Raw genomic sequence first — 15,446 nt, 5'->3', positions numbered from 1 at the left:
AAAATCTATATACAGACAGATAACCTACACCCCTAACGCACACACCCCATCTCTCTGCTGAGCTCAAGGTCAGGATTTCCAACAGATGTTGACCGCTCTCTGTCAAGACTCATCTAGTCTCCTTCAACAAAAAACTGAGCACCTCCATTAGTTTTAAAAATTAAATTTAGAAATGATACCACATCACTCCCAAACAGGCTCAAAATGCAAACACTCTTAACCTACCTCTGTCTCTCTCTTGCTTCACACTCGCCTTCCCGTGCCAAGCCCCAGACAGCTCCTGCTCAATGCCTCTCCCACCCAGGCTTCCCTCCCCACCCCCCGCTTCCATTCTTTCAATCACCATTCAGAGGAGCAGCACAGAGATACTTTCCTTCACCTTGACATGCTCATAAGGAATCTTCCTTAAGCAGTAATTTGATCATTATCTGCCTGCTCATTTCTTCCCACCACCTGCCTTGGAGTGTTTATACAACTTGAGCCCACCCTACCAGCTGTAACTGGTACTACTCGCCTGTCACTCTTCTCTAGCCAACTGGCTTATTCAATTACTGCTGAGAACGCCTTGCCTTTTCCAAACTGTGTTCTCCCTCACGCTTTCCATCCCAGCTCAGATACTCCTTTCCTTTTCCTCCTCTCCAACCAAACCAACGTTATCTTGTTCTTCAGGACTTACATACTAATGCATTCACAAAGTTTTCCTAGACTATTTAAGAGTAGCAGTATTTGAAAGAAGCATTATTTCTCTTCTTGTTTTATCAATGTAATCCATGTGAATGATTTACAAATCAAACATTACATTAAAATACAACATTCTTGGGAGTTCCCGTCATGGCTCGGTGGTTAACGAAATCTGACTAGGAACCATGAGGTTGTGGGTTCAATCCCTGGCCTTGCTCAGTGGGTTAAGGATCCAATGTTGCTGTGAGCTGTGGTGTAGGTCGCAGACACAGCTCTGATCCCGTGTTGCTGTGGCTGTGGCCAGCAGCTACAGCTCCAATTAGAGCCTGGGAACCTCCAGATACCGCGGGAGTGGCCCTGAAAAAGGCAAAAAGACAAAATAAATAAATAAAAAATAAAATAAAACATTCTCATGCCCCACTCTCCCTGTTTCTAATTCTTACAATCCCAGGGGCAACCATTTTCAAATCCACCCTGTCCCTGGGGGTCTAGTGGTTAGGATTCAGTGCTCTTAAATCAAACCTGTTTCTTCTAGTATTTACTTCCATATTTCTATATATATAATAGATTAAAAACAAAGCCATATTTTTCTGTCTAGCTGTTTCCCACCTCCTCCTATGGAAGATGAAGGTCGAGCTCTCTGACATCACCCTCTTACTACGCCCCTGTCCTTCCAACATACGTTTTCCAAACTCTCATCTTCCCAACAGACTTGATGCCATCTTTTAAATAATCAGTGTTTTTACATGATTATGATTTAGAAATATTCATAGTGTACGCTGATTATAGATATACCCTCACTCAATGTTTTGTCCCCTGGAGTTAGCAATTGCTTCTTTTTCTTCACTTTCTACATTCCCAAATTTAAAAGAATTTCCTCTTACTATGTACAAACAGATCAGGGATCGAGTAGTTTCATTTCTGTCCCTGTTAGACATCCATCGCCAGTGTGAGGTGCTCTCCGCCCTCCTCATCCAGCTTAGGATTTACTCCCGTCAGTCATTAAGGCTTGCAGACACTTGACTCCCCTGTCCCTCCCTCACTTGCTCAAGGTTATCTGGTAACACTAGTTAGATCCACCTCTCCATTATCTTGAGCTTGTACCCGTGGGCTGGGAAAAAAAAAACACAACCACACCTCTTTGAATTCGTAACTACCACCCAGGTGTGCCTTTAAGGTCGCCAGGAATTGTGCCACACTTGCCCAATCCATTCGTCCTCTTACCTTCCTGGACAACAATGCTTTTTTCTCTCCTCAAGCCCCTACAACCCCTTTTCCATCCTTACTCTTGGCTGACAGTCCCATGCAGTGAGACACATACTTCCACACACTCTGACCACCATGCTTGCCTATGGCATCTGCACCCTTGTTTACTCTGCCCTCCTACCTGCTGCTGCAGATAGCCTGTCGAAGCTTCTATATGAAGCCAATCTCTTCTCTTCCACTATGAGGTTCCATTCCCTCTCGCCCACCCAGGGACAACAGCTCCGCACTGTTCCCCCCCGCCCCCCCAACTCCCCTAGGATTAACTTTTTGTGCTCTCCTGGATCATCCCCTCCAAACACAGCATTATTTCTCCTGTATCAAAACAAAACAGAGGGGTTCCCATCGTGGCTCAGTGGTTAGCAAATCCGACTAGGAACCATGAGGTTGCAGGTTCGATCCCTGGCCTTGCTCAGTGGGTTAAGGATCCAGCATTGCCGTGAGCTGTGGTGTAGGTCACAGACGCTGCTTGGATCCCATGTTGCTGTGGCTCTGGCGTAGGCTGGTGGCTACAGCTCCGATTAGACCCCTAGCCTGGGAACCTCCATATGCCGTGGGAGTGGCCCAAGAAATGGGCAAAAGGACAAAAAAAAAAAAACAAACAACAAAAAAAAGAAACCATCTTGACTGTATGCCCACAAATAGCTACCACCCCATGCTTTGCTCCCATTTGTGGCAAAACTTGAAAGAGTGTTTATACTCACTGTTTCTAATTCTTCTTCCTGCCTTTCCCTCTCAAAACAATCCTCACAGCTCACTGAAAGTGCTCTTGTCAAGGCTGATGACGTCCATGTTGCTAAATGCAACTGTCAAGCCTCAGTCTTCACCTTTCAACATCAGACACAGCTGACCCCTCCCTCTTCTCTGTATGGCTTCCAAGCCACAGGCCCTGGCATCTTCCTTCTCCCACACTGACTGTGCCTTGTCGGCTTCCTTTGCTGGTTCCTCCTCCTCCTCTCCCTGATCTCTCATTGCTGGACTGCTCCAGGAGTCAATCCTTGGTCCTCCACTCCCCTCTGCACTCACACCCCTAGGGCTCTCATCTGGTCTCACAGTTTTAAATACCATCTCTACGCTGAAGACCACCAGATACCTAACTCCGGCCAGACCTCTCCCCTCAGTCAGAGACTTGTCTATTCACCTGCCAACTTCCTCTTCTCTGAAATGATTAACAGACTCAAGGAGTCCAAATCCAAACTCCTGACCCACCCATCCCCCAAACCTCTCTATCCTTGGTCTTCCTTATCTCTGCTCACAACTCCAGCCTCCCAGCTGCTCAGGTCAGAAATCTTAGTCACACTCTACTCTTGACCTCACGCCCAACTCCCGTGCATCGGCAAATCTTGCTGGATCTGCCTTCATACTGTATCCAGGATATGACCACCTCCTGCCCCCTTGACTGCCCCCATCTCTTACCTTCTAACTGTGCTCCCTGCTTCCACCCTGCCTTGCTACATGCTGCATATACTCAACACAGTCATCAAAATGACCCTTTTAAAACTAAGCCAGGCTATGTCAATCCTCTAACCAAAACCTTGCAGTGGCTCCCCATGTCACTCAGAGTAAGAGATAACACCGTGACAGTGGCCTACAACACTCAGGACTCCCACAATCTCTGAACTCCTGGCCCACTGCCCAGCCGCCACGGCCCCCATGCTGCTCCTCAGACAATTTGCAGGTGCCCTCCTGACTCTCGACTGAGGCCTGCTGCACTGGCTGCTCCCTAGATCTGGAACAAGCATGCATTCCCCAGATTACGCATGGCTAATTCCCACGGAGACAGCAAGTCTGTGCTCAGATCTCACCTTTTCAATGACGCCCATCCTCATCATTTTAGTTAAAACTGCCATCTGTCCTTCCTTTCACACTCCTGATGTCCTTCCCCACCCCTGACAGCACCTTCTCCTGTCCTCCCTTTGCACTCTTCACTTCCTAATGTACCATACAAGTTATGTGTGAGATGGCTTCTTGTCTCTCTCTACAAAAATATTAATTCTTCAAAGACAAAAGTCTTTATTTTGCCCACAAATGGGCCTCAAGCACCTAGAATGGTGCCTGGACATAACGGGGATTCCTTTAATATCTGCCCAATGAATGATTCCTCATAGAGTTCTCCACCCTCCTCCTACCATCTGTATCACTAATGTCCAGTAGAAATATGAAGAGAGTCAAATATCTAATGTAAAATTTTCTAGCACATATATTAACAAATGTATTTTACATGTTCTTTTGAAAATATCTAAAGACAAAAAACAAATTTTAAATTAAAAAATAAAGGAGTTCCCGTCGTGGCGTGGTGGAAACAAATTTGACTAAGAGCCATGAGGTTGCAGGTTCTATCCCTGACCTTGCTCAGTGGGTTAAGGATCTGGCGTTGCCGTGAGCTGTGGTGTACATTGCAGATGCAGCTCGGATCTGGTGCTGTTGTGGCTGTGGCATAGGCCGGTGGCCACAGTTCCAATTAGACCCTTAGCCTGGGAACCTCCATATGCCATGGGTGCAGCCTTAAAAGACAAAAAATAAAAAATGAAAATATCTTAATATGTATTAAAATATATTTAATAATATATTCAGTTAGCCATTTTTATTTACTTTATAATAGGTTCTATTTAATGGGAAAGTATTTACGCTATCACAGGTATTTCATTTTATTGAATTTAAATTAAGAACTCCAAGGATGGAGTTCCCGTCGTGGCGCAGTGGTTAATGAATCCGACTAGGAACCATGAGGTTGCGGGTTCAGTCCCTGCCCTTGCTCAGTGGGTTAACGATACGGCGTTGCCATGAGCTGTGGTGTAGGTTGCAGACACTGCTCGGATCCCGTGTTGCTGTGGCTCTGGTGTGGGCCGCCGGCTACAGCTCTGATTCCACCCCTAGTCTGGGAACTTCCATATGCCGAGGGAGGGGCCCGAAGAAATAGCAAAAAGACAAAAAAAAAAAGAACTCCAAGGAGTTCCCTTCATGGCTTAGTGGTTAACAAGCCCAGCTAGGTAGGATCCATGAGGAGGTGGATTTGATTCCTGGCCTTGCTCAGTGGGTTAAGGATCTGGCACTATCATGAGCTGTGGTGTAGGTTGCAGACATGGCTCAGATCCTGCTTGCCGTGGCTGTGGTGTAGGCCAGTACACTCGGAAACCTCCATGTGCCATGGGCGCGGCCCTAAAACTCCAAAAAAAAAAAAAAGTTAAGAACTCCACTCTTCAGGTGTCCTAGCTATATCGGCAGTGCTCAGCAGCCCCACGTGGCTCTGGCCACAGCCCTGAGCAGCTTGACACAGGCTGCTTGTTTTCCCGGTCTGCTGTACAGCTTCATACTCTTTCACCTCTCCCCATGCTACATGCTTTCCTCTCAGAGCACATCCTGAGAAAGGGTACCGAGGAGGGAAGGTTGGTGATTGTGACCTACTGTAGAAGGCTAACTCTCCCTTACATCCTGCTGACAAAATAAGATCATGTTCCGGCAGCAATGTGTCCAGCCTGAGAGATAAATCAGCTCAAAACCTCACACCACCAGCCAGGGTGGCATGTGGCCTAGTTAGGGCCACGGAGAGAAAGCCTCCTAGTACACTCAGGCCAGCTCCACCATCACCACCACCACTCTGCTCTCCGTGTTCACGCTGCTACCATCCCTTCTTATGCTATCCACAAGTATTTACTGAGAACTCATGAAGTTCCAGGAGTTATTCTGGGCCCCAAGAATACTCAAGTTCTTGTTCATATTATCTCTCTGAATTTATGTCTTTAAATAAACTTCCTTTGTAATAGCTTTAGTGGAATAGGAGGAGAAAAAGGCTCTATAAAGGATATCGTTAGATAAACTGACGAAATGGGGGGTAGATTACAATGTTATACCAACGTAACAGTACTGTGGTTATATGTTGGATGAAATACACACTACAGTATTTAGGATAAGGAGCCATGATGTGTGTAACTTACTCTCAAGTGGTTCATAAAAAGTAGAGAGAAAACAATCATGCCTGCACATGACATAATGAGATAAAATGTTAGCAAGAGAGTAATCTGGCTAAGGTGAAAAGTGCAAGTGTTCCCTGCACTACTTTTTTTTTTCCTTCTTTTTTGGCCCCCTCTACCCTCTATTCTCCACACCCTAGCATGTGGAGATCCCAGCCAGGGATCAGGTCTGAGCTGTAGCTGGGACCTACACCACAGCTACAGCCCATGTCAGATCATTTAACCTACTGTGCTCGGCTGGGGGTCGAACCTGCATTCTGGTGCTTCAGAGACACCGCTGATCCCATTGCACCACAGCAGGAACTCCTGAACTACTTTTATTTTTGTAACTTGTTGTAAGTTTTAAATTAATTTCAAATAAAAAGTTTAAAAAATATATATGATGGGAGTTCCCTGGGGGCTCAGTGGGATAAGAATCCGGTGTTGTCACTGCTATGGCTCTGGTTATTGCTATAGCACAGGTTTGATCCCTGGCCTAGGAACTTCTACATGCTACAGGTGGGACCGAACAAATAAATAGATTAAAAAAAATAAATATATGATACACTTAAGCTAAGGGATTAGTGACTTCATGTATCTAACAGTCAAAAACAAAAGCTAAGATAATTTGTCAAAACAAAAGCTGAGATAATTTATCTTAACAATATAGCACTTTAAAATGGAGTAGGTAATAATTACAAACTGTTATAGCTTTTTCTAAAGCATCAGGAAAAAGATTTTTTGAGAGGAAAAGTTTGTTCTGTTATCCTTTGAATTATTTAAACAGAGGCTCTTGACCACAGCACTACTGACATTGTGGGCTGGATCTCTGGGGATAGGGCTGTCCTTTGAAATGCAAGATGTCCAGCAACACCAGCATCCCTAGGCCCTACCCTAGGGCCAGCCGCAGACCCCTCACCCCAAGTCCTGACAACTAAAGGTGTCTCCAGACACTGCTAATTGTGTGCTGGGGGGCAACATCGATTCAAAGCACTGATACAAAGCCACCTGGCAGAAGCCCTGTTCAGGACTACAGACTACAACAGACCTACAGTTCTTGGAAAGTCAGCACACGTCAGAATCATGTGGTGGGGGGGAGCTTGCTGAGATGGGCTCCCCTCTCAGAGTTGCTGACACAGTGGGTCTGAGAACTATCATTTCTAACTACGAATGGTTTGGGGACCACACTTTGAAAACCAACGGGCCTGACATTTATGTGTAGACAAAGTACTCCAACCAAAGGCACTTATATAGAAAAAAAAAGTCTGAAACCTAAGACTTGCAAATCCAGATTTATAGAATGAGGCAAACATCACTGAGAGATGAACATTAATAATGGCTCTCTAGAGAAGAGCTAGCTCTGTTTTGTGATAGGTACTTCCCTGAGATCACACAGCTGCTCTGTGGTAGAGCTGGGGTGGGAACAGTGGGAAGAAAATGAGCTCATCGGTGAGGACACCTGGATTGTAACTAGAAGTGATATCTGAGGTTGTTGAGGCCTTAGGCAATGTCAGTCACTTCTGTAAATTTCAGTTCTTAATGCTGAAATAGGATTTGGATTAGGATCTCACACATCACTTCCAGCTTTAAAAACATGTGATAAGGAGTTCCCGTCTTGTGGCTCAGTGGTTGATGAATCTGACTAGGAACCGTGAGGCTGTGGGTTCGATCCCTGGCCTCGCTCAGTGGGTTAAGGATCCGGCGTTGCCGTGAGCTGTGGTGTAGGTCACAGACGCAGCTTGGATCTGGCGTTGCTGTGGCTCTGGCGTAGGCCGGCGGCTACAGCTCCAATTAGACCCCTAGCCTGGGAACCTTCATGTGCTGTGGGTGTGGCCCTAGAAAAGACGCACACACAAAATGAGATTATGCTTCTTTATATTATTACTATTTGGTGTAACAACTGTACATACCACTAAGTAAATGGTCAAAGGGTAGTCATTAAAAAATTCTTTGTTTTACATAAATGTTTATACATTCTTTTTTGAATGTATGATAAATTTTTAAAAATTAGTAGTACTAAGATTAGCCTTCCTCATTATTTTTTTTTAACATTCTTTTCTTTTTCATACTATCCTCCGTCATGTTCTAACCCAAGAGATTGGACATAGTTCCCCGTGCTAAACAGTAGGACCTCATTGCTCATCCATTCCAAATGGTAACAGTTTTTATCTACCAACCCCAAACTACTGGGTCTGCCCTCTTTTCCACTACTATGTAGCTGAACCTGAACGAATACAGAGTATTATGTAGAATATTAAAATGCTGAAAATAATTACAACTAAAGTAACTCTAAGAGCCTGAGATAAAGTTATAATTTTTAATTTGGAAATGCATTTCTTAGATACTTAATATGCACAGCTTTATTTCTTTTTTAAATTCTTTTTATTTTTTGGCTGTGCCTGAGGCACGCAGAAGTTCCTGGGCCAGGGACCAAACCTGCGCCACAGGAGCGACCCAAGCCATAGCTGTGAGAATGCCAGATCCTTAACTCACTGAGCCACCACAGAACTCCTTTATTTCCTCTTAATAAAATGCTTTAAATTGAAATAAATGTTTTAAAATGAAAATCAAGAAATTCATAAAACCTCTATCAACTGAGTCAAGGCACCAACAAATATTTTGATGCATAATAAAAATTACTGAGTTTATATAATTTATTTAAGTTAAATGAACTAAAAGTGAATTTACTTACCTCAACATTTCTAATGGGTTTGTCTCATGAACCTGGTTGCCACACCTTGGACAATCATTGCTATCTTCAAAGTGCTGGACAATACAAGTCTTACAGACTGAGAAGAAAGAAGATAGTAAATTAAAATGCATCACTCGAATTTGAAGTAATTAGAAATAGTCCTTATAAATTATCTACTATATATAGAACACTGTTTTTTTTTGTTGTTTTTTTTTTTTTTTTAGGGCTACACCAGTGGCATATGGAGGTTCCCAAGCTAGAGGTCAAATGGGAGCCGTAGCCGCTGGCCTACGCCACAGCCACAGCAACATGGGATCCGAGCTGTGTCTGAGACTTACACCACAGTTCAGTGCAACGCCAGATCCTTAACCCACTGAGTGAGGCCAGGGATTGAACCTGTGTCCTTACGGTTACTAGTCAGATTCGTTTCTACTGAGCCATGATGGGAACTGCGAATGCTACTCTTTAAGCAAATTTTATAAAACCTTAAAATGATATCACTATTAAAAAACACAGCTGAAATAAAGCCTCCTACCACAATATAGAAAGTATAGACTAGTTTGCTTGTTTTCGTTAAATATATTCACAAAACAAATAACTTATTCACATACTATTATTTAAAAAGCTGATACATAAAACAGTATGTTTTTCTCATTTAAAGAAGTAGGACACAGAAAGGTAAAAACTGATAAGTCTGCATTCATTTCTTTTGCTAAGAATGTATTTGAGTGCAACATAAATAGTTCTTAATAGTACTTTAGAGCCGCCAACATCTCTGGCTTACTTTTTTCAGCAGGGTGCTCCTGGGATAGATCAGGAGCTACAGGGGGACTTCTGGCCTTTGCAGACTATGATGAGTCTGTGCTCACAGCTCTCATAACACCATACAACACGAAGCAAGGGTAGTAGCAATGAGCTGGTACAAAAGCACCAGAGGAAAACCAAAAGAACGACTGAGAAACTGACAGGAAAAATTAAGATTTTTAATAAAGACTATAAACAAAGACAATGGAAATGTGATTTGTGGCTTTTCAGCCACTCTCCCATCTTTCCCCTAACTTCTCGCCTACCAACTCTTACCCAAAATCCTTAGACATATTTACAGCATCTGAATTAAAAAAAAAAAATTTAAATCCTATCCCCTACTGCAATACGCCCCCATCTCATTACCCTGGATTATCTGAATTTTTTACCTGGTACAGGTCAGCTCTCCCTCTGACAACTCTGTTGCAAAGTACCCCCCCCCCCTCGCCCCCCTTATGCCACACACCATTTAAGAGGAGTAAAAATTCATCTAAACACTAGGATTCCTACCACCGAGGTTAGGTCTGAAAATTCAAACATATCACATACACTGGTCAGAGCAACAATGGTCAGGGAAGAATTCTGCAAGGTATCTATATTTTAAAATTATTAGTACAGACAGAGAACAGTATCTTGGTATTGTCTTTCATTCATTCATTCATTCATTCGATAGCCAAGCATTGTACTAGGAGTTGGGGATGCAAGGGGGTAATCAAAACAAAGTCCATACACTGAGTCCATGTGGAGTTTATACTCCATTTGGGAAGTCGAACACAAAGTGTAGTTAGTAATAAGCGATATTTACAAAAAACAAAAACAAAAATAAAAACCCATAAAAAACGGCAGAGAAAGAGCATGCTGGGGGCTGGTAGCTATTTAGGTAAGAATGTTCAGGGCAGGACTTCTTAAGAAGGTGACATCTGAGCAGATTTTTCTGCTGGAAGAGTGCACCTGCATCTCACATTCTTTACCTCTTTTCACCATTACATACATCTATTAGGGTATCACCTTTTTACTAAAATTCTCCTAAACTTTGGGTGAAAGACAGTATTAGCAAACCTTAAAATTAAGAAAAAAAAAAAAAAAAAAGCTTAGATATGAACACTTCTGTCCTCCAAATTTCTTGGCCCCCAAAACATTCTAAATGTCTTGTGGCTTGATGTGTCTAAATGTCTTGTCAGTTAATGTCTGGGAAAGGAGGGCTGTCTAGTTAAGCCATACTGAAGTAGGGCAAAAAGAAGCTAAATTCTTTAGATTTCAGGTATTTGCTCTATTCCCAGGGACACTAGATAAGTCTCTGAGGTTTGGGAAAGAAGGCAAATAGAACCGATAAGAGGCAAGAATGAAAAGGTATAACAAAGCCTGATCCTGCCCCGGAGCTCTGATCTTTGTGGTTCAAAATGTTTATCATACTCAAGGAGTTCAGGAATTCCTGGCTGTCCACCAACCTGGGCCAAAAAGAGAGGCACGTGACATGCACAGAGCAAGTCCTCACCTGGGTCAGCCCAAAGGCTACGGGTGGGAGCCTGTTTTCCCAGGGGCAAAGACGGATGCCTTGCAGCAGACTGGATGTACAGCTCAAAGCTTAAAATCCAAACCACTATGCAATCATCTTAAAGTCAATTTCATTTCGTCCCAGGTACCAAGATTTCATATTTTAAACTGATCTTTATATTTATCTCATCAACCATCATTAAACTTCTGCCCAAAACTTACTAAGTGAAATCATTCCTTTAACCATGTCTTAGATTTGAACTAGGTTGTAACACAACAGAGAAAGTCACTGTGTCCTCTAAAGCAGGGGTTCTCAAATTTGAATGGGCACCCCAATCACCAATGAGTTGGCTTAAAAGAACAGATTCATGGGCCCCATCCCAGACGAATTAAATCAGACTCTCTGAGAGATGAGCACCAGGACTTTGGTGCAAACTCTGCAAAGCTTTCTCACCAAGGCAGCCTGAAAACAACTGGGAAATCCTGGCCACAAAATCCTTACTGGTTAGTGCCACTGAGGCAGCGCCACTCCAGGATTTGGCTCTCTGCCAAATCATAACCAGAAATTACTTTATTATTAACCATTAGGAAATCACCGTCACAGGCCAAAACATAATCAAAACAAATATGGGATTAACGTGCTCTCTCCCTACAATGCAGACTTAATGAGATCCTAGGTAGTATAGCATAGTTGCTTTACATTAAAGATAAACTTGAGGGAGTTCTCATCGTGGTGCAGCAGAAACGAATCTGACTAGGAGCCATGAAGTTGCGGGTTCAATCCCTGGCCTTGCTCAGTGGGTTAAGGATCTGGCATTGCCAAGAGCTGTGGTGGTAGGTTACAGATGTGGCTCAGATCTGGTGTAGGCCGGCAGCTGTAGCTCCAATTGGACCCCTGGCCTGGGAACCTCCATATGCCACAGGTGCAGCCCTAAAAAGGCAAAAAAAAAAAAAAAAAAAAAAGATAAACTTGAGGCAGGCAGCTGGATCTGAATCCCAGTTCTGCCGCTAGGCAAATTACTTACTTTGTGCCTCTCTGTACAAGAGAGATGACAAGGGGACCTATCTCACAGGGTTCTTATGAGAATTAAATGAGATAAAATATGCAAAATGTGTAAACCAATGTCTGGTAACTTATATTTAATAATGTGAGCTATCACTATACATCAGATTGCTGGATGAGCATAAAATCATAACAAAAAGAATCGAAGTAATCAAATATGGACTGGCATCAGACAGGATTAGTCTGATGTGTCCAACTTACATAACAGATGATCTTGCTAATGGAACTTGAAATGTCTATTAATACTGGTATTAATCCTCTGCAGCCACATTCACTCTACAGATCGTCTTGCAGCTCAAGTATATTTATGACACCGGAATGGGAACTGCCTCTCTGTGCATGTGTGACCCTTCTTTTTCTGAGGTTGAGGGTCCAAGATTGACCAACATATCTTCAGTATACAGGCCTTCCTTAACCTTTATGTCTGATCCAATCCCAGCACAGTCCTGTTGGTCTAAGAGCTACCTTGCTGTATCTCTTCCTGAGCACTTTGCACATCCCTGCTCTGAAGCATTATGTTGATCCCATAGTTTAACTATTAAAAGGCTATCCTCCTTTTTAACTTTCAAGTTCTTGAAGGGAACAGGTTCTTCACAGCAAGTCAAGGTCCACCTGTTGTTGCTATCTTGGATGTTCAGTCCACCCACATCTCTTAAGAGAGCTAGCTTCCCAGCTTTGATGCCACAAAGAGACCTACAGAAATTTTTCTTGAACACCAATTCTGCTATTGCTGATAATAAAGCAACAATAGTCTTTTCTCTCCATTCCTTGGGGGTGTCATTCATTAGTAACGCTCTGTTTATTAAAAGTGATCAAATGCTGACTTTGTTAAAATCAACTGAAAGTGTTGGTTTTATCTGTCAACACAGAAGCATATTTCTTCTTCCTTCCTTACGTATATTGCTGTCTTTATGTGCCTTTCTTGATAACACTCAATTGATACAATTTGCCTTTGAAAAATGTGTGTTATCTGCTAACAGTTTATAAGCAAACTGGACATCTGCAAAGAGAAGAAACATCAGTTTGTTGCTTTTGATATGGATTTACATGTGAACCTGACATCTTTAAAGTTACCCAGAATAGCTCTAATTTGCTTCCATGAGACAGTATCTCCAAGTTTTAAAGAACTCATGCACATATTTCTCTTATGTTATACACGGCACATCTCTTTCAAAGGCCTCCATGGGTTGCAATTTCATGGAGAACATGAGTGATATCATCACTTTCTACTGAGGAGAATGCTTTATTCTTATTTTGCCAGGACAGAGGACCAGGTAGCAAGGCAGGGCTTTCTGGACAGGGTCAGGACACCGTCGGGGTTGATGGGGTTGAAGCATGGCAGGGGGATCTGAGAGAAAGCAGGCCAGGAGACCATAAGGTCCAGGCAGGCTGGAAGGGGTACCTCACCTCCATAGCAGGCTTATGGAGTGAAGTGGGACTCCAGGGTGAGGGTACAGTCTAGCCGCTCAGTGAGGGTAGTGATGCCCTCATTCCCCCCTCCTTATCAATGCCAATTTCCAGGTCAATCAGAATAATTACTCCTCACACACACGCCTGGTAGCTCTGCTCTTCTCTACCTCAACTCTTCTACCTGTCTCTTCCTTGGTCATACTTGTTCAGTTAATCTATCAACCCTGGCTAAATCTATCTCTCTACATACCCTGCTTTAAAAGATTACCACTAAACATTGTGGGAGAAAAACATGCACCATGCTGACTAGTCCCTCACCTTAAATTCATGACCAACACCCTCAAAAGTGGGCCCTTCATCTGTCAGGCTGTCACACTCAATGCCCTAATTCCATATGCTCCTCCCCAACACGTCTTACCTTCTCCTCCCCCACAAACCCCATTTATCTTCCTCCATCCTCACTCTCCACTCATGACCTCACTTCCTGTTTTACTGAAAACAAAAGGAAAGAAGAAAAAAAAAAGAAACAAAGAGAATTTATACCACCACCCTACTCACTCACTAGCATCTATACGGCAGTGCTCTTGCTGTTTCTAAAACATTCACGTGCCAATCTCTATTTGCTAGATCTCCTTCCAGTGACCTGAGAACACTGCTCCACCGCTTGTTCCTCTCGCCTGTCAGTCTTCTGCAATCTACTGAAGATGCCCATCAATATTCAAACACACTACTTTCTCATCTTTAAAAAAAAAAAGTCATACATCTGTTGACCCTCTTTCCCTTGTCGGCTTTTACCCCATTTCAGAGCTACCTGTACACTCTCTCTCAGTTCTTTTCTTCAGCCTTCTTAATTTGTTAAGATGAAACTTACACAGTCACTGTACAATTATTAAAACATTTCCATCTTCTCACACCCCCTGGGACTTTGCCCCTCCCACCCCCGAAAGTGCTCAGCCAGAGTACCCAGGACCCTCCTTCACACTCAGCCCAGGGCTCAGTCCCCTCTTACTCAAAGCAGCTAACTTGGCTGATCCTCCTCTGGCGTTGGCTTTGCCTCCGGGGACCTCTAGCTTTCCTCCTACTGCACTTACTCCTCCTCAGCACCCAGGGCGAAGTCCTTCAGCCTCTTTCTTCTCTTCTCTATCAATACTTGCTCCCTTGGGGCTCTCACAGATTATTAAATTAGATCTAAATGCCAATAATCTATAGACTCATGTGTCCAACTCCCAACTGGGCATCTGTTTGGATGTTTCACAGTTTACATTCAAATCCTAAAATATAACCTCCTGATCGTCCACCCTCATCCTTTCCTAAATGATTTGACGGTATCTCTGTCCTTGGTCTAAGTATCTTAGAGCAAATATCTCGATGCTATCCTGACTCCTTTCTCTTTTATGAGCAACATACAGTTCACTAGCAAATCTGGCTCTACCTTCACAATGTAACCAGAATCGATGTTTACCGCCCACTGTCTTGGCACAAGCCATTGTCACCTCTTGCCTGCACTCTTGTGGTAGCCTCCCCACAGGTCTACTTTTTGAAGCAATCTAAGGGATGCTTTCATTTTGTCCTTTTTTTTTTAGGGCCACCTCGTGGCATATGGAAGTTCCCAGGCTAGGGGTTGAATTAGCTCTACAGCTGTGACCTACACCACAGCTCACGGCAACACCGAATCCTTAACCCACTAAGCGAGGCCAGAAATCAAACTCACATCCTCATGGCTACTAGTCAGATTCGTTTCTTCTGTGCCACGATGGCAACTCAAGGGATGCTTTTAAACATAAATCAGACCATGTCAATCCTGCCTGAAATAGATACTCTTTTCTCTCAGAGTAAAAGCCAAAATCCTGAAAAGGGGCCCAATAAGAACAGTGTGCTGTGCCTCTGCCCGTCTGCCACCCCACTCCATCCTACCCCTCCCTGGACTCCTTTACTCGCTGCTAACTGGCCACTCTGGCTCCCAACCATCTCTCAACGTGCCCAGCATCCTGCCTTACAGCCTCTGCTCATTATTTCCTCTACACGGAGTACTGCTCCCTCAGATAGCTGGCTGGCAACTCCTCCACCTCCTCAAGTCTGGTCAAACGCC

At 43.6% G+C, this 15,446-nt stretch overlaps 1 protein-coding gene across 3 annotated transcripts in view; it reads right to left on the bottom strand.

The window, feature by feature from the left end:
• The window catches only part of PCGF5 (polycomb group ring finger 5), a 130,173-nt gene that overhangs the window by 40,897 nt on the left and 73,830 nt on the right, over positions 1-15,446 (bottom strand). For all 3 annotated transcript variants that reach the window (XM_047762408.1, XM_047762407.1, XM_047762409.1), the window contains exon 3: positions 8,587-8,683. In XM_047762408.1, coding sequence (XP_047618364.1) covers positions 8,587-8,683 — 97 coding nt within the window. The remainder of the gene's footprint in view (positions 1-8,586; positions 8,684-15,446) is intronic.

Source organism: Phacochoerus africanus, chromosome 15 (assembly GCF_016906955.1).
Source record: "Phacochoerus africanus isolate WHEZ1 chromosome 15, ROS_Pafr_v1, whole genome shotgun sequence".
Taxonomy (NCBI): Eukaryota; Metazoa; Chordata; class Mammalia; order Artiodactyla; family Suidae; genus Phacochoerus; species Phacochoerus africanus.
This window is presented reverse-complemented; position numbering and strand designations above follow the sequence as displayed.